This window comes from Nelusetta ayraudi, unplaced genomic scaffold (assembly GCF_046127955.1).
Source record: "Nelusetta ayraudi isolate G7.1 ecotype Tasmania unplaced genomic scaffold, CSIRO-AGI_Nayr_v1 ptg000094l, whole genome shotgun sequence".
NCBI classification, from domain to species: Eukaryota; Metazoa; Chordata; class Actinopteri; order Tetraodontiformes; family Monacanthidae; genus Nelusetta; species Nelusetta ayraudi.
In genome coordinates this window covers 894,606-912,216 of record NW_027466144.1, presented here as the reverse complement: position 1 = coordinate 912,216, position 17,611 = coordinate 894,606, and the positions used below count along the sequence as shown (strand labels likewise).

Sequence of the window (17,611 nt, the reverse complement as noted above, 5' to 3'; positions counted from 1 at the left end):
CCAGTGAGGAGTGAAGCGTGGCTTCTACTCCTTTTGGTCCCAAGTCAGTTCTGCGAGTTCTGCAACCTCCACCTTTTTATAAACTCTGTGCCGAGCATGAACGGAAAAGTTGAAAAAAGGGACCAAACAGTGTCTGGTTGTTGCAGCTCAGATGGCTTCACACAGAACTAAATACACCGAACAGGAGACACAGATCAGCGAAGAAGGCAGATAATGAGCCTTTGTACCTTCTCTAGAGAATCACAAAACACCTTTGTGTGTATTGTGTTGTTCAAGTGGGCAGTTGCTTCTCAGATTCTTGAAAATTCCCTTTAAATATAAAGTCATTGGAGTCACAAAGTTAATGTCTGGTTGTAGTTTATAAACCCTGCTAGATTGATTAAAGAATGTTGTTACAAACTAAAACAAGTTCCACATTCGCTCGTCTTATTTTAGTCATGGACTCAATCGACACTTCCTCAGTAGGATGAACCTTTATTTGTGCTTACAGTGTCCTCGGACTCAAGTCACAGTCAGCAGCACAGATTCTTGTACGCTGTCATGTTAAATATACACTCTTCCCCCCCCCCAATTGATCCGCTACTGGTGAGCTTAAAACAGGAAATGATAACCCAGTGGGGACAACAAAAGAGAGAACACCTTTGGATATTTTAATAAATAACTCACAAAACAGCATATGCAGGAAATAAAAGGGAAAAAAAAAGTTACTTTGAGAACAATGCAACAGTACATTGGTATCACATCTGTGATGATGAATGATTTCGTGGTACATTCTAGATTGTGGAACTACAAAAGGTTGCACGTGTATCTTGTGTTTCTGCCCTCAGTACCCAGGATTTTACAAAATGTATTTGCTCTATTGTCTACTTATGACAAGAATAATGACAGCGTACTGATCAAAACTCATGAGGAAAGAAAACCCAATTGTACTGTAAAGTGCATCAAAATGTAGGGCTGAATGTATTGTTTAAAAAAAAAAACAACAACCAACTAACTAAACATGTTCAATTAACAAAGAAACAAGTTCATGTAACGGACTGAAATGTAATGTTCTCATTCAGAGGGATCGAAACAATTAAAATACAAGGCCTCCAAAAGGCCGGTGCACAAATGGCACAGCTTCATATACACATAATACAGGAGTCTAAAATCTATGCTGAGGTGTTTAGTGGTCAAGTGATTTCCCCTCCAGCACCATCTGGATCTCTTTGGCATCCAACGTTTCATATCTGAGCAGGGCATCGGCTAATATCTTGTGTTCCTTATTGTAGGTCTTCAGGAGGTTCTTAGCCCGATCATAAGAGTCCTGGAAGAAGAGGGGACGGGGTGGGGGGGGGTCAGTGGATCACTGGGAGATAATATAAAGACAATGTGTGACTGCTCACCTTGAGGAGGAGCCTGACTTCTTGTTCAATGGCAGCTTGTGTCTCTGGACTCTGTTTAGTCACGTCAGTGTAGGTCATAACACCAAGCTGTAAGGAAGAATGGATCAAAGTGTCAGGTTAAATGAACCATTTCAAGCATGATTTGATTACATGTACTTAATTTTTATACGCTTTCAGGCTGTTTTGAAGAGACCTCATTAGACCATCAAAGTGATCGTGCAGCAGACATATAATTTACCTTGTCACTCATCCCGAACCTGGTCACCATCATTTTTGCTATTTTGGTCGCTCCATCAAAGTCACTGGAAGCTCCTGAACAGCAAAATAGGAACATTTCAAAACAAAGTAGATCATATATTTTATATAATCCTATATTTCATCTTTAAAATGACACCAAAGTAATATGTGCATGACGTTTTGATCTTAACCCCTCACCAGTTGTAATGTCGTCATCTCCAAAGATGAGCTCCTCTGCTACCCGTCCACCCATACTGACGTCCATCTGAGCCAGCAGCTCAGCTCTTGTCTCACTCCAGCGGTCGTTCTCTGGGAGCAGAGACACCTACAGGACAGGGAGCAGGATGACGGGTATGAGCTTTGACATTCTGTTTGGTTAGGGTTAACAAGAGAACAAAAGTGAGATGAGAAGCTCACGTGTCCGAGAGTTGGACCACGAGGCATGATGGTGGCCTTGTTGATAGGCATTGCATTTTTGGTGAAATAGGCAACAATGGCATGGCCAGACTCGTGGTAGGCAGTGATGGTCTTGTTCTTCTTGTCAATCTCAACACTTCGCCTCTCGGGGCCTTGCAACAGAAGAGACCAAATAAATAAAGTATGAGCGACATAAAAGAAATCTACTTTCTGTTATCTTTTTCCACATTTTTCAATGTAGGAGCATGAAATTAAACTGACACATAAATAATGTGTGCTCACCCATTAGGATCTTGTCCTTGGCAAACTCCAGCTCCTTCATAGTGACCATCTCTTTCCCGTCCACGGCTGCCTTCAGGGCTGCCTGGTTGACCAGGTTCTCCAGTTCAGCCCCAGAAAAGCCCACAGTGCCCCGGGCAATGATCTCCGCATCAGCAGCTGCCAAACAACAGATAAGTGTTCTGTCAGGAGAAACTCTGTGTTCAAGGGACAATTTCACCATTTTCCCCCCTCACGAAGAGTCTCACAGGTGTGTAAATGCCCGTTTTTGTTTTTTTTAATAGTATACTGGGACTTACTAGGTTCTACTTTAATCTTGGAGAGGTACCAGTTGAGAATCTCTGTGCGTCCTTTCACATCAGGCCGTGGGACTGTCACCTGCATGTCAAACCTTCCTGGTCTCACCAGTGCGCTAAATACAAAAAGTCAAGTTGCATTCAATGAAACAAATACTTCATAGGAAGTGGTAGAGATGATAAAAAATAGGCCTACCTATCCAAAGCTTCTGCAAAATTTGTGGCACCAACAACGATGACACCCTCATTGGGTTTAAACCTGAAAAATACCAAAACATAAAACCACAGTGTCAGATTAAAGACAGCTCCAACCAAGACATTTTAAAATGTTTGAGTGTTTGAAACTGACCCATCCATTTCAGCCAGCAGCTGATTGATCGTTTGCCTGGAATAGGGATGCATCGGAGACTCGATCCTCTTTCCACCAACGCTGTCCAGCTCATCAATGAAGATGACACAAGGTGCATTTGCTTTTGCCTCTTCTATAAACAATAATGATAAGAAGACATTGCAGTTGATGGACCACCTCTGTAACCGGCTCCTCATTTTACTACGTATGCAGCAAACTTACTGAAAAGGTTACGGATCCGGCTAGCACCAACACCCACGAACATCTCATCAAACTCTGATCCAGAGGCTTGGTAAAAAGGCACGTCTGCCTCGCCAGCCACAGCCCGTGCTAACAAAGTCTTTCCTGTACCCGGTGGACCAACGAGGAGGATCCCTGCAAAGGACAATCTATTTAGCCAAACAGATCAAATGTTCATTTTGCAGCCTGTCGGGCAATGCGATACCTTTAGGCAACTTGCCACCCAGAGCGGTAAACTTCTGGGGATTCCTCAGAAACTCCACAACATCTTGCAGTTCATTTTTTGCCTCTTCAACCCCTTTGACGTGCTCAAACGTCACATTCTTCATCTGTATGGGGTCAACAGCTGAATCAAGGCCAGATGTGGTGCGGAACCTCACTGCAAAAGTCATCAACACAACTGACATTCAGTCCCAAGTAAAACAGTCAAGAGCATCAATCCTGCACCAGATTGCTGTGGTGGAATATATGTCAATATAATAAATTTACTCCTGCACATTGTTTAGATAGCTTCAGCACCTCTGCAACTAACACATATATAACTTTCAATTACAAATTACACATATTACCTTAACCTTAAGGCTAAAAGTGACTCTGTAACAATGCCATGGTATTTCTTGGCATGCAGCGGTTGTGGGTTGATGCAAGCGTAGGGGTAGGGAAGAATAAAAACTGAAACAAACCAGCATCAGAAAAGGAGCCTTTACCCGAGAGAAACGGGCTTCTTGACAAGCCATAAATACCAACAAGGAGGAGGACCAAGACGATCAACCTGGTTTTCCTCAGTGAGTCTGTCAGAGCAAAGCAAAGTCATAGAAAAGAGATTCTCTGTCAGTCATGTACAAACTCAGAAATGCCAGCCAAACACGGCGTGAAGCAACCATTACTCTGACTATTGCACACATGCCTTGTGATTTTTGAGTGAAGGCCTGAGATCGCATGAAGCCCTCAGTGAAACCAATTTTAAAGGCCTCCTGCTTGTTGTCTGGGACGTCTTTTTGCTTCACCAGTTGGTCAAGCGATTGCACTTCTGGTCCTTTTTCTCTCTGAAGCAACCCCTGTATAAATAATTAGAGCAGGAGAGTGAACACTAAGTAACCCAGAGGAAATTTGCAAACTGATTTGCAACAGTCCAGGCATGAACACATTTTTATGGACAATTCAGGAAGATTGAATAGTTGCCATAAAACTGACCTTAATGAAAGCAGGTGTGTAGGACTCAGACGTCACCGGGCCGTCGTAGTCAGACTCCATCCGTCTAGTCTTGGTCCGAAGAGTTTTAAAACCCCTACTCTGGACCCACACTAAATAGTGAGAAACATAAGAAAACCCTGAATTTCAAACAAACTACACAAATGTATGACATGCACCCAGGCATCATCATTTTTCTCACCAGGCAGGAACTGGAATTTGGAGCAAACTTGTTTAAGCGGACTTGGATGGTTTTGTCTGTGGAATACCGGTGACCCAAATACCCCGGATGTTTGATGTGAAAACCCTGAAACACAAATAAAGCCACAAATTATTTCCCTTTACATTCATTACATGCAATCAGAATTTTGTGAAATAGTCTCACAAGTTCACCATGCTTGTTGTGAAAGAAACTGTCAGAAGAAATGTGACTTGTCCTCCACTTGTATTGGAGAGTGGGGGGTTCTTCAGGCCCTGGATGAGGCAGTAATCTGCTGACTAGTTCATCCAGCTGACTGGCCCTGATGTCAGACAGGCCAAGGTCTCTTAGATTTACAGTGGGCTGTGAAGTACGGACAGCAATAGCAGGTTATAATCATCCCCAGGCAGAAACATGGACTATTATTGAACTTGCGCTTGACAAGGACTGTGTCTGACACACTTAAAGTTACATTATAGTAACGTATACATGAATTAAAAAAGTTTCAGACCAACAATTGACGTGTAAGTATTACAACTACTGACCTTAACACAATGTCAAAACACAAATATGTACTTGCATGTATCACTCAGTAAAACCCTAATCAATTAAAATCCTATTTGTATATTCTAGGGCTGTTGTCCCATGAAGGTGTCCTTTATCAGTATGTTTTGCTATTTCAAAATCTTCCAAGAAAAGTTTGTAGATATTCAAGGTCAGACCACACTGTCAGTTCTTTATTATTATGCTCGCCTCACCTCTTTTAGAAGTGAACTTTGCTCTTGAATAAAGTCTCTGTGGAGGGTCTGGACTGAGGCTGTGGCTGTATTCTTCAGAGAGTGGAGGGAATTGAGGATCTGGGTGAGGGGAAGCATCATCTGGCAGAAACAAAAAAGCGGGGGGAGCGAACAATCAGTGCACTAAAACGAGGAAGGACACATTCACACATACAAAAATATGTTTCAAATTGCTCATTACTAAAATAGTTTGAAGTTTTGTTGTTTTCAGGCAGGGGGTCTGTAACATGATCCTCATTCGAGCCGTCTATACTTGCTCCGACCAACAGGGCGCAGTATGGCCACCTTACGTCAGATGTATGCTTTTTATGTAACGCCGGTTCGAAAAGACATGCAGTACAAAAAAATACATCTTTAGCTGGCCCTTGTTCAACCGGAACACGTCAATGCATTTGTTAAAGTCGAAAAACAACTCACGCACACGCTTGCTGGAGCGATCCACGCAACAAATAGCACAAGACAACGTGACGTAAGCGTGTGGGGTGATTAAGGAAAATACCATTGACTCGGTACTGCTAACTTTAGCCTAGCTAAGTTGCCCCTGACCGCAAAAGAAACGTAACAAATAGAACGACAAGTCGTAGCTTACGTTGTTAAAAACCCTTTCGACTAATTACGGCAAAACAGCACTGGTGTGTTTAAATCAAAAACAGGTGGCATTCCAGAAGGACACATATCAGCTAGCTAAATTAAATAGCTACTAATCGACACCGGCATACCTGCTGTGGTTGAAGAGACGCTGATAGCGAAAACATTTTCTTTGCCGGATGATAATTAAGACCTAGAGGGTAAATATTTGAGGTCTGACCCTCTTAATAACGGAAGTAGGGGAGTCTTCTCGAGAGTCGCGTCCTTTTGTTTTCCCTGTTACACAACTTTCAACAGCTATGATACGCAAGCATGCGAAATGTCATCGACTACAAAATGACGTAAATTATCTGTTTCCGGGTACACTAACAGCACGCACTGTAAACGTAATGAACAATTAAATTAAGGTCATATTCAATATCAAAAGGATAAACTGTGTTACATTTATGTGTCTTTGTCCATAAAATCTCACAGCTTCCCGTTTCCACAAATCTCTGTTCTTAACAATATCTTAATTTTTTTTTTTTTTTTTTAATTAAACTAAAAAATACGATGACATTAAAACTAATTTTATTGCATTGAAATTATATTGTATCGGTCAGATTTACTCACAATAAAAAAATACCGTTCAGAAAATTTATCAATTGGAGGGTGGGAAAGAGTGGCTCTTCTTTTGCAGTCAGGCACTTACATGTATACCTAAATAGAACGTCAAAGGTCCTTGGCCCGAAGCAGCGCAATTCAAAAATTCAAAACAAACCCTTAGTTATTGTCGGAACATGTCATAGTTTGCGTTGAGTTAACTGATCGAGATAGGCACAACCACATCGCCTTTTCGAAATTCAAGAAGAAAATGGATGAAGGTGAAAATAATAAAAGCGATACCAATGGGAAAAGGGCGGATATTCCTCCAATTCAGGATTTCGTCGTTTTGAAGCCTATCAGCCGGGGTGCCTTTGGCAAGGTCTACCTTGCAAGGAAGAAATGCAATGCGCGTTTATATGCCATTAAGGTTGGTTTGCTCGTTTTCTTCTCGACAGTTTCTTCGTCGGGGGTGAGTTTTTCTATCGTAACGTTCTCCTTCCTGATCCCAAGGTGATGAAGAAAGCCGACATGGTTGACAAAAACATGACGGGGCAGATGAAGGCAGAAAGAGACGCGCTTGCTTTGAGCAAAAGCCCCTTCGTGGTCCACCTGTATTACTCCCTTCAGACAGCATTTAAGATCTATCTGGTAAGAGCCAATGCCATGATCATCAAGATGACAGTTAGACCGGACATAAATTAACTTATTCTCCATGTTTTTTAAAATAACGTTTGTGGACATCGCCGTTTCTCCGTTGCTTGCAGGTAATGGAGTACCTCATTGGTGGAGATGTCAAGTCCCTGCTTCACATATATGGATATTTTGATCAGGAGATGTCTGTAAAATACATTGCAGAGGTCGCACTGGCCTTGGACTATCTTCACCGTCATAGTATAATCCACAGGTACCTGTGATTTTTCAATGTTGTTAAATGCTTATAACAGCAAGTTATTATTTTTGTGACGCATTGTTTGAAGTGACATGTTTCTTACATTCTGACCTGTAGGGACCTGAAGCCGGACAATATGCTCATATCCGATAAAGGTCATATCAAGTTAACAGATTTTGGTCTATCCAAGGTCAAACTGGGCAGAGGTATGGCTTTTCATTTTCAGCATGTCACATGTCAATCCTGACCACCACTGCACTGCTAGTCATGTAAGGTATATTTTCTGATGTTTACTCTTTGCCATTTCTCAGAGTTGAGTCTTATGGACATTCTAAATACTCCGTCTCTGTCCAAACCAAAAGAAGATTATTTTCGTACTCCGGGCCAAATCCTCTCCTTGATCAGCTCCCTTGGATTTGTAAGTGTATTCATACAATATATTTCTCTCGTACGCAAGATTGTCTTTTTCTTGCGAGATGAATCTATTGAACTTGTCACTATTCAAACACAGAATACACCAGCCGGGGAAGGCAAACGACACTGCAGTGCATCTGTTATGTCCAGTCCAATGTCCTGTGGCAGGGTGCAACGAAAAAATATCTCCTTAGGTTCTCCTGTAATGCAGACAAACGACTCTCAACTATCTCCAGCTCGTTATCGTTGGAAAAAGGGTATGAAAAAGTCAAAATTCCTTTTGAAATATAAGGCTGATGTACCTCCTTGATGAGAAATTTGCCACGAAACGCATTTAATAACAGCTCTTTTAACCTTGCTCTGTTTTCTCTGTTCTTTTGCATTAGGACCAACGGATACTTTGTTCAGCACTCGCATGCCAAAAAATCTGACTCCCTCACTGCTAAAGACCAGGCAGAGGTTTGAGACAGTGAGTGCAGGCAGCACCACCACAGACACTGAAGGTGGCATCAGTCCACTGTGGGAGTCCGAGGAGGTCAGTGACATAAACCTGTGTTTCAACCACAAACAACTTGCTCATGCAAATAGCTTTGCCACATTGGTATGATATCATTGGTTTATTAAAACAAAAACAAAAAAAAGAATGTCATCGTTATTATTTGCTCTGCAAGCGGCTTAGATAATGTTTGTTCATTTCCCACAGAAAGAAAACATCCACAAATACAAGGAAGAAGGTGATTCTAAGCAGCAGTGTGAACTGAATCCTTCACCTACAGGAACAAACAGTTCTACCCCCTCAGTCCTGAGCAACTTTGCCAATGGCTCCAATCCAGAACTCGCTGTCTCTTTTGTAAAAAGTTCAAAAGACAAATTGCTCCCCATGTCACCAGCCTGTTACCCTGGCTCATCCACAAAGAGAACATTTTCTGACATTGAGAGTAGTCCTGAACCATTTGAAAAACAGGCCAAAAAAAATAATGCTCATTACACAAGATGCTGCAAGGTCCCAGAGGAGACTGCAAGGAACCATACTGGACTGACGGGAGCCTTTTCCAGTGTACAATTACAAGAGTTCAGAAATGAAGTGCCCGAAGACCAAGATCTGAATTGCTCTAGTCCCATTGGTGTGGCCAAAAGTCTGTTTGGTGAATTGGAGGAGCCGACCGAGGATGTGTTTGAAGACGAACCTGAAGACTTGTTCCCGTCGAGCTCCACATCGCCCATGGCTGGCAACAGTGACCTCTGCAGGAGCTGGAGCCTGGATTCTGATAGCTCTCAGCACGAAACATCTCTCACTATTGACAGTCACATGTCTCCCAAGCAAAATAGATCTTCCACAATTGAAATGTCTGTATATTCTGGTGACCAAGAGGCATTCAAAGTCACACCTTTCACCAAGTCATACCTCAATACCCAATCTGCTGCGCCCAGACTCGGTGACTTTGGGAGGGAGTCTCGGTGTTCCTCTGTGAAGAGACTCTCTGATTCGGCCTGCAGTCTTACGCATTCCCCCTCCTTCCTCAAGCCGAAAAATGTTGTTGCGTTCCGCAGCTACTGTAGCTCCATCAACCGCTCCAACATGTCGGGGGTCTCCCACTACAACACCGGCTCCCTCGAGGCTATGGACATGTCCCCAGCTGCATCTTACAACTTTGGATCTGGCAGTGCAACACCAGTTCAGAGAAGAGCCAGCGCCAGCACTTCTAACACTCAGGTTGAAAAGATACATTTACATATACCTCCCTCTGATTACTTAGAAAAACATTGCTAATTTGAGGTAAACTTTTTTGTTTCATTTTTTTAAATTATTATTATTTTAATTCTATTTCTCTTCAATTAGACTCCACAGCAGATGTCAACCTCGCAGACGCCTTTCAGGACACCAAAGAGCATCAGGAGGGGGCCAGTGCCTGCTGAGGGCGCACCTATTTTGGGTACTCCTGATTATTTGGCTCCGGAGCTTCTTTTGGGAAAACCACACGGTAAGGAAAAAAAATTCCGATGGCACAAAACAATAACACTGCTTTCATTTTTCAATGTAGCCCATTGTTTGTTTGTGACGGGCTGTTTTTTTCCCCTCTGAGTTGCAGGAAATTATCAGTGTGGTAAGTTCAAACTGATGCTTGCTGTCTGCTAGCGAGCTCGCATGGCTCTGCAGCCTGCTAATATGATAGAGGAACTGATTTTGTTGCCACACCCCCCATTTTTCCTCACTGGTTCCCCCCCATTCCCTGGGAGTGATTAATGAATGGGGCCTAATGAGCGGGAAGGGAAAAGCTTTCTTTACATTTTTTTTTTTTTTTAATAACAAGGGATTATAAAGTGGAATTAGCTTTTACTTTCAAATAACTTTTGCTAACCTTTTGGCAGTCAGATCTTGTTCTATGGTTGCAATATTCTTGTAACTATACACACAAAGTCGATGCATTTTGGGTGGTTTGTCAGCGTTCTGAGCTCTGGCTTCAGAGACGAGCAGCTTCTCGAAAACAATGGTCTGAGAAGCAGGTGTTTTGGTTGATTTGCTTCGAATGTCTGAATGGTGAAATTATTCTAATGCTACAGTCTAACCGAGTCCTTGCTTCTGCCACCGCAGTGCATTTAGTGCTCCCTCTAACAGGGAATCACTTGGAATGCTGGGAGCCTGATGTTTGCAGCAGCCCGGTGTATGACGTGTGCCTTGCTTTTCAGACTGCATGGTGGACTGGTGGGCGCTGGGGGTGTGTCTCTTTGAGTTCCTCACTGGTGTGCCTCCCTTCAACGACGAGACCCCTCAGCTGGTCTTCCAGAATATTCTCAACAGAGGTTGGTCTTTGCCTCAACCTGACAGATACTGCATTGCATGCAGCAAACATAGATGTGAGTAAGAAATAAATGGAAAAAAAAATTTCTCATTGCCAAATCTTTTAGACATTCCTTGGCCCGAGGATGAGGAGGCACTGTCGGCAAACGCAAGGAATGGAATTGAGATCCTCCTAACTATGGATGTAAGGAAGCGAGCTGGACTAAAAAGTAAGCATTTTTTCCATCCTCTACCTCAAAACAATAATAATAATAATAATAATAATAATAATAATAATAATAATCCATGACAGTAGAAATTTAAATAAAATTTTGAACTTAAAATTCCACCAGACCTGAGGGAACACCCGCTTTTCGATGGCCTGGACTGGGACAACCTGCAGAATCAGCCGATGCCTTTCATTCCTCAGCCTGAGGACGAAACGGACACCTCGTACTTTGACGCACGGAACAATGCTCAACACATCGCAGTGTCGGGTTTCAGTCTTTAGCACAAAAAAATGCCCTTTTAAGTACAATGTAGCACCAAAATTAGCCCTTTTAAATACACTGTAACTACCTTTGATTTAAAACACTCGAAAAACAAATGGTTTAGCTTCTGCTGGTTTCTTTTTCAATGACTGTAATTTAAAAAAAAGTAATAGTAATAAATCTATATGCAGTAACTTATACTAGTTACAGTAGTTGTAGAAGGTATACTTATTTTTCTTTAATGTTTCCAAGTGTTGTTTTATTCATTCTTTTTAAAAAAAAAATGTCGATGTTTTGTTTTGTTATTCTTGAAAGGTTAGGAAAAAAATAGTTGAAACTACTGTGTGATGTTGAGCACTGTTCCTGTTTGCTATATCACCCTGATGAAGTGGGCGGGCCCCTTACATTTATAATAGTGGGGTTCAAAAATATGCTAATATATTTATAGATTGTACATTTATATGTAAATCTTGTTAGTAACACTTAGTTCTGTTTCACCACATGGGAGGGACTGCATTTGAGCTAGCATGTTTCCTGTCATTTCTAATGGTCTTTTGAATATGATCAAATTTTCAATGTCTTTTAGGATAAAAGTTATCTTGATGCTTTTTCCTTTTGTGTATTTTATCTTGTTTTTCTCAAAGAAACAAGCAAAATAAAAAATAAAATAAGCGTGAAGTTGTTCACGGAAGTGTTTTCGATCGCAAAGAAAGTGAAGGGACACATTTGTGTTGAAATGTTGCAAAGCTCATCGATCAGATACTCAGTGAAAACAGAGGAGAGTAGAGGTCGACAAAATCTCGGGCATCCTTATAAATGTCAATGTTTTATTAAAACATAATTGCTCTGGAGAAAAAAATTAGTCCTGTGCAGTAACAAACCCCTGCACGTTCGATATATAACATTCTACATATTATTTCACAGGAATGCAATCAAAATACTGCATATTAATCTTAAACTGTACAGCTATTGTACACAATCTGTATAGATATCACTGCTTTGGACAGAAATTAATGATTAGTCTTCACATATTACTTGCACAAACAGGAAAATAGACAAACAAACAAAAAGAAAATCACAAAGACTTGAGGCTGAGTGTAAGATTTAGCAGCATCTAGTGGCAACAAAGCATACTGCGGACAATCTTACTCTTACCTTTGTCATGTGTCAGCGTAAACACAGAACACTGAGCAGCTAATAAATCTTACGCAGTGGGCCTCAACACTCAACAGTGTTTTCTGTTGACGATGAAAAACAGCTCGCCACCTCATGGTAGTATGATCTGTCAATATTTGGTCCAAGCACTGGAGCACGTCTAAGCTACAACGCGTAAATGTGAGAAATGTTAATGCCACAGACAGTGCAAATGTACCTTTATGATGTTGAGGCACTTGATTCTATTATTTGGGGAAATTAGATGGCAAAAAACGTCAGACCACTTTCAGCACCACCAACATAAAATACAGACAACAGGAGCAGGGCTGTTTGCAATCATGTCCAACCTACAGCAGTCACTTTAAACATACCAAACGCAAAAGAAAAAAAAAACGACAAACAAAACGGTTGTAATTCCTAACCTATGCTGCCTTGATTTTACATACTTGATGACTTATTTTTGAGCATTTCAAACAAATATTTGATCTAAATACACACAACACGTCACGTACGCTAATCTCCTCAGATATCTCCGTTTCAACTGATATCACAACATCTTACTATAGCAGCATCGCTCAGGCAACTAATAACAGTAAAATCAAGCATTACGCTCAATGCGACAAAGTTTCTGGCCCATTTTGTGTGCAAATATAAAGCCTTACCATAAAGATTACTGGGAAGCTGTTAAAGTTGGGTTGTTTTCCTCCTTTCAACGCAAACCATTTCTTACAGAGAAGACTGCCAGTCTCGCCTCACAGAGCCACATACCGTTCATACATTCGTAGTTCAATCAAATTTCATATCCACGTCACTGAAAAGACATGCCGTTTCTACGATTACTCCAAGTCCAGTCCTCATAGTGCAAAAGCAAATTGCCGGGCAGATAAAAGCAGAGGATTGGAGGATTGATTGCAGCCTTCAGCAGCCCAAACTAGAGGTGCGTTAAAGTCTTCTGTGTCGTCCACGCCCTCACATGGGAGACGCTTCATTTCGTCAGTCTTGATTAAAAAGGAAACAAAGGGGGAGAGATAGGGAAGTTAAAGCGGCGACTGCCTTTTAATGAGACGGCCGATGCCCTTGCTGTCGTTTACCTTCTCCTCCGATGCATGACAAGGCGGATGAGCCACTGCACCACGAATGGCCAAATGACGGCAAAGGCCAAACTGGTGGGAGAAATGTCGAAAGGCCACCAGGAAGGTCTCTGAACAAACATAGTCAATGTGCACTGTCGTTAGGAAATGCGGTGTACCTACGTTAGTATGTCCCAGTTCTAAATCATGATTTCAATACGCAAGGATTTTCTTTTTTTTAAATTATACCTGACTCCTCTTATTCACTGGGGGTGATGCATACGCTGGAGACAGAGACATTGACCTCGCCTGCAAAGTGAGGAAAAAAAAACATAAAAGAAGCTTCAGGAGGAAAAAGGCACAAAGAGCAATTGGCTTATCTTCTATGTTTGCGAGTCGCAACTTGTGAGAACTGTGTTAATCTTTTACAGATCACCTACTGCAAATAAAATGAAGCCAGAATGCTCTGATCATTTGAATGACTTATTTTTCAAAAAGAAATGCAAAAGAAAAAAAAAAAAAAAAAAATTTGCTCATTTTTCAGGAAGTCACGAGTCTGTCCATGCGCCTGTTGACGGCCACCACCCCCGGTCTGACCTGGCTGGCGGTGAGAGCCTCCAGGGTGTGCAGCCTCTCCAGGACGCTCTGCATGTCGTCCTGCAGTCTGGCCAGCGCCACCACGATCTGCTCGTTCAGGCTTCCTCCGCCGGCAGCAGACGCTCCACGCCGGCTCCCGTCCCCATCTCCTCCGCCCTGCATGGGCACCTGAAATCCAGCGCCGAGACCAGGAGACTTAGAGCCTGCAGGGAGGAAGACAAAAAATTGAAATAAGAGACTAATTCATGACTAAGACGTGTTCCAGGCTTTCAAACAGCAGGATTTGCTTGTGGCTGTTTGAATAATGACACAACTACAGCTAAATATTTCATGCTATTATGAGAGATGTGAGACTTTAATCTCCTTTGCTCTGAACTGGAGTCAGTCTTCAGTGCCACTCACTGCTTGAGAGTCCAGCAGGTGGCTGCACCTACCTCTTCCTCTTCTGGCCGAAGAGCTGTCCCGCATGTCCGTGTGTGACCTCTGCCGTTGGGACATCGGCCTGCCGTTTTCGCCATCTTCCCCTCCACACCGGACCACCTGCGGTGGGCCATAAATCTGCATCTCTTGCATCTCCTCGACAGGAGGCTGGCTCTCCCCTTCCTCCAGGTCATCCAGGGAGTGGTTACGATCTGAGCTCTGGAGAGGTGATGCAAAAATCAGTCAAAGATTTTACAACCCAAGGCCGAGGAGGGAGTTTAGGAGCGTTTTCTTGCCTCGTCCTGTCCGAACTGGTCAACAGAGTCGCAGTAGACCTCGCTGTCCGAGTCGCTGGCCAAGTGGCTGGGGCCAGGTACGTCTGCAGTGAGTACAGAGGGCGGAAAAAAAGTTAATAAAAGAGGAAGCCAGCTTCAAACCTTCTGATCTAGTGTCAACCCTAGATTCTGTCCTCTGTACCCGAGTGGTGTCCGTTCAACAGAGCCTTCTCCTCCTGGTGGTTCCCGTTGGTCAGGTGTGTGACTCCGTTTGCCACTTTGCCATTAGAGAGGGGTGCTTTGTGCCTCCTGCTGGAGCCCTTCTCCTTCCTCTGAGCCGCTGATTCTTTGTCTTGAATACAAAGTAAAAGTAAAGATCATCAGGAAGTTCTTCTCAAGCAAATACCTCTAGGCTCATAAAACAAACCTGTTTCATTACCTTTAACAGGCTCCTCTGGCATCTCTTCCTCTTCTTCTTCGTCATCCTCCTCCTCCTCCTCTTCTTCCTCCTCCTCCTCCTCCTCTTCCTCCTCCTGAGCCTCGTTGTCTAACCTCCCTCGTACTTCTTTAGATTTCTGCTGAGCAGGATGCGTCTCCAGAGTGCCGTTCCTTTCCATCGTCCTGATGAGGTCCTTTGCGACGCTCTTGGAAGTGAACGCATTTAGTGTCGTCCCGAAGCCTGAGCAGCACGATGGAATTCACAAGACTCTTGTAACAATATGATTTATGGAGAACACGCATCGAATTTTGTTGCACTAGAAAAATTGCTCAATCGTCTATGCGAACAAAACACAAAAGCATCCAAGCCACAGCACATGAACTAATCCAGACTGGGTCTCTAGCGCTGCACTGTGATATACTTGCCTTCCAGTTGCCTAGCAAACATTGTCAAACGGGCTAAGTGTCGAACAAGAGGCAAAATTATAAAAAGAAAGAAAAAAGTTAAGCTGTGTGTGTTGTGTGACATCACAAATAAAATAAAAAAACAAGCATGAAGAGGCAAAGCTGGTGGGGAAAAAATGCCTCACCTGTGCTCAGGTCTGATACATGCAAGATCTTTTTCTTCTCCTCAATCAGTTCGTAGAACGGGCCGAGGACTCGCAGAAGCTCCTCCACCTCGTCCGTCATGGGCATGCCCTCTAGGATCTTCAGGAGTCAAATTCCACAACAATAAACAGGTGAAACTGAATTTAGATACTTCTTTTTAAGCGAAGAAATCGTACCAGCTTCATCTCATCCACGTAGGCAACCATTGCCTCTTCTTTGGACATGTTTCCCAGAGAACTCCAGGCATCCCTGCAACAACGACAATTAATTCAGTGACTAATAAATTAATAAAAGCTATTCCTGTGTAGCATAACAAAAACCAGCAGTCGCTTTGAAAATGACTGAGCTTGTCTTGATTTTCTTTCGATGAGGTCAGTTTTCTTTAAAGCCCAGTTTGTTTTTCATTATCTCGGGGTCAAAGGTTGAGAGTGAACTGGTTGATAGTAAACTGACCCTCCAATGGTTGAAGAAAAAAATCTATTTCTAATATATGACTTTTTATAATTTAGCCACAAGGGAAATGGTCAAACATTGTGGGTAAGAGGTCACTGTTGCACGTAGAGTCCAGAATGACTTGCACAAATGGACAAAAAGAGAAAGAATAGCGGAGCGAGGTGAGATCAAAGTGGGCCACTACAGAATATGTTTTCAACATTGTTCTAAAAACGTAATAACTATTCAACAGAACCCAGTAAATCCTGAAAAGTGATGTGAAAACCAAAATTCCGGCGACAGTAAACAACAGACAGGTTATTTCCCTGCACCTCCGACCCTTATACAATTACCATTTGGCTTTGCCAACTGCATCCCAGAAGCCAGGACGGGGGATATTGCACACTCCGACGGTGGCTTGTTTATAGTAACTGTAGAACTTTAACATCATGTCATTGGACGGCTGAAAGGGACCTGAAGGAAAGCAGAGGGAAAGATTCTGGGATATATGAGCACTGCCTCGTTTCTTATTCAGAATAAGATAAGAAACTAGCGTTCCGGTGCATTAGGCTGCAGGCTGATGGGGGATGGGGTGTTATTCAGTGCAAGTACAGTAATGAGATTAAGCCTTGTAAACCTTGCGAGATCCGAGCCAGACAGAGACGTTGCTCTGCTGCACCTGGCCGTGCGCGACAGTTGCCTGTTGGGACACCTTCATTCTGAGACGGATGTGATTAAATGAGACTTGGACGCGTGTTGCAAGGCGGCTGTCACCAGAGCTCACCGTCGGGGGGCAAACTCTTGATCACTTTGACGGCGGCGTCGAACCGAAGCTGGGTCAAGCGCCTGTTCTTCTCCTCCTCCGCCGCAACACACTCCATCTCCATCGTGTCCGACTGAGGCGGTCAACGCAAACACAAACATGACATGCGGTTTATGTAAAGCAGCGTTGGGGGAAACATGCTGTGACTTGACGTTTTTCCTGAGCACGGACAATCTCGTATTTGCTGGCCCCTGACAGGAAAACACTGACACGAACAGCGAAAGTTGGTGTAGCTACACAGACGTAAACACCAATAGGAGGAAGAGGTTGACTCGGCTGTTGATAGAGGACACGTCTATCAAGCGGGACACATGTGCCTGCAGTAATAACTGTGTTAAACACTATACATAATACTGAAATGTCGAGTTACGCTTACCGACGTCAGCAGCTGATCACTTCGTCGAGAGGCGACCTATACGCAGTATGTAGCCTTCGACCAGCGGCCATGAACTGTGTTAAGGCCAAGCCGAAGTGCACGCTGGGAGTTGTGGTTTATATTCTTTTCGAGGTTATCGCCACTTAATAGAAGTGCCACACATGCGAGGGATATAATATGAAACAAGGGGTGTGTTTTGAGAGGGATGGATGTTATCAAATGATGTGTGTTGATAATGATACGCTACTGATAAGAATCGTTCTTTTTTTCGATTTTGGAC

General features: G+C 42.9%; 3 protein-coding genes across 7 annotated transcripts; 1 reads left to right on the top strand and 2 right to left on the bottom strand.

The window, feature by feature from the left end:
- Window positions 1-629: 629 nt before the first annotated feature.
- LOC142902425 (ATP-dependent zinc metalloprotease YME1L1-like) lies at window positions 630-6,340 on the bottom strand. 3 transcript variants are annotated; one of them, XM_076047461.1, is made up of 18 exons: window positions 6,110-6,340; window positions 5,352-5,471; window positions 4,788-4,956; window positions 4,597-4,701; window positions 4,398-4,507; window positions 4,111-4,261; window positions 3,887-3,994; window positions 3,409-3,582; window positions 3,186-3,338; window positions 2,964-3,096; window positions 2,811-2,873; window positions 2,618-2,730; window positions 2,322-2,477; window positions 2,040-2,191; window positions 1,821-1,947; window positions 1,624-1,697; window positions 1,386-1,472; window positions 630-1,306 (listed from the first exon to the last, which is right to left on the bottom strand). In XM_076047461.1, exons 1-18 carry the CDS (start codon window positions 6,143-6,145, stop codon window positions 1,166-1,168), a joined length of 2,172 nt encoding a protein of 723 aa, XP_075903576.1. In that variant the 5' UTR covers window positions 6,146-6,340; the 3' UTR covers window positions 630-1,165. The 3 variants fall into 3 exon arrangements, with proteins under 3 accessions (XP_075903576.1, XP_075903577.1, XP_075903578.1); XM_076047462.1 differs by having other exon boundaries at window positions 3,911-3,994; window positions 6,110-6,339; XM_076047463.1 differs by lacking the exon at window positions 6,110-6,340 and adding an exon at window positions 5,808-5,950.
- Window positions 6,341-6,579: 239 nt separating this feature from the next.
- On the top strand, window positions 6,580-11,808 carry mastl (microtubule associated serine/threonine kinase-like). Of its 2 annotated transcripts, XM_076047444.1 has the most exons (13): window positions 6,580-6,990; window positions 7,074-7,211; window positions 7,328-7,467; window positions 7,570-7,658; window positions 7,764-7,870; window positions 7,964-8,123; window positions 8,253-8,401; window positions 8,570-9,580; window positions 9,707-9,848; window positions 9,957-9,971; window positions 10,555-10,668; window positions 10,774-10,875; window positions 10,999-11,808. In XM_076047444.1, exons 1-13 carry the CDS (start codon window positions 6,832-6,834, stop codon window positions 11,154-11,156), a joined length of 2,484 nt encoding a protein of 827 aa, XP_075903559.1. In that variant the 5' UTR covers window positions 6,580-6,831; the 3' UTR covers window positions 11,157-11,808. The 2 variants fall into 2 exon arrangements, with proteins under 2 accessions (XP_075903559.1, XP_075903560.1); XM_076047445.1 differs by lacking the exon at window positions 9,957-9,971 and having other exon boundaries at window positions 6,582-6,990.
- Window positions 11,809-11,946: 138 nt separating this feature from the next.
- Window positions 11,947-17,465, bottom strand: acbd5a (acyl-CoA binding domain containing 5a). Of its 2 annotated transcripts, none has more exons than XM_076047459.1 (13): window positions 17,332-17,465; window positions 16,917-17,028; window positions 16,486-16,606; window positions 15,877-15,949; window positions 15,682-15,799; window positions 15,093-15,332; window positions 14,856-15,005; window positions 14,675-14,757; window positions 14,393-14,597; window positions 13,959-14,161; window positions 13,611-13,670; window positions 13,383-13,492; window positions 11,947-13,289 (listed from the first exon to the last, which is right to left on the bottom strand). In XM_076047459.1, the coding sequence occupies exons 2-13, from the start codon at window positions 17,017-17,019 to the stop codon at window positions 13,277-13,279; spliced, it is 1,479 nt and encodes a 492-aa protein (XP_075903574.1). In that variant the 5' UTR covers window positions 17,020-17,028; window positions 17,332-17,465; the 3' UTR covers window positions 11,947-13,276. The 2 variants fall into 2 exon arrangements, with proteins under 2 accessions (XP_075903574.1, XP_075903573.1); XM_076047458.1 differs by having other exon boundaries at window positions 17,326-17,462.
- Between the last annotated feature and the right edge of the window lie 146 nt (window positions 17,466-17,611).

Bases quoted from the DNA above. Each gene is read 5' to 3' on its own strand.
- acbd5a (XM_076047459.1), bottom strand. From the start codon at position 17,019: ATGGAGATGGAGTGTGTTGCGGCGGAGGAGGAGAAGAACAGGCGCTTG. The intron at 15,800-15,876 runs GTACGATTTCTT...TGACTCCTGAAG, and splicing joins ACGTGGATGAGATGAAGCTG to ATCCTAGAGGGCATGCCCAT. The intron at 15,006-15,092 runs GTAATGAAACAG...TTTGTATTCAAG, and splicing joins GCCAGAGGAGCCTGTTAAAG to ACAAAGAATCAGCGGCTCAG.
- LOC142902425 (XM_076047461.1), bottom strand. From the start codon at position 6,145: ATGTTTTCGCTATCAGCGTCTCTTCAACCACAGCAG. The intron at 4,957-5,351 runs GTGAGGCGAGCA...CGTACTTCACAG, and splicing joins AAAGTTCACTTCTAAAAGAG to CCCACTGTAAATCTAAGAGA. The intron at 3,583-3,886 runs GTTTGTTTCAGT...TGACTTTTGCAG, and splicing joins AGGCTCCTTTTCTGATGCTG to TGAGGTTCCGCACCACATCT.
- mastl (XM_076047444.1), top strand. From the start codon at position 6,832: ATGGATGAAGGTGAAAATAATAAAAGCGATACCAATGGGAAAAGGGCG. The intron at 8,124-8,252 runs GTATGAAAAAGT...CTTTTGCATTAG, and splicing joins TCGTTATCGTTGGAAAAAGG to GACCAACGGATACTTTGTTC. The intron at 9,581-9,706 runs GTTGAAAAGATA...CTCTTCAATTAG, and splicing joins CCAGCACTTCTAACACTCAG to ACTCCACAGCAGATGTCAAC.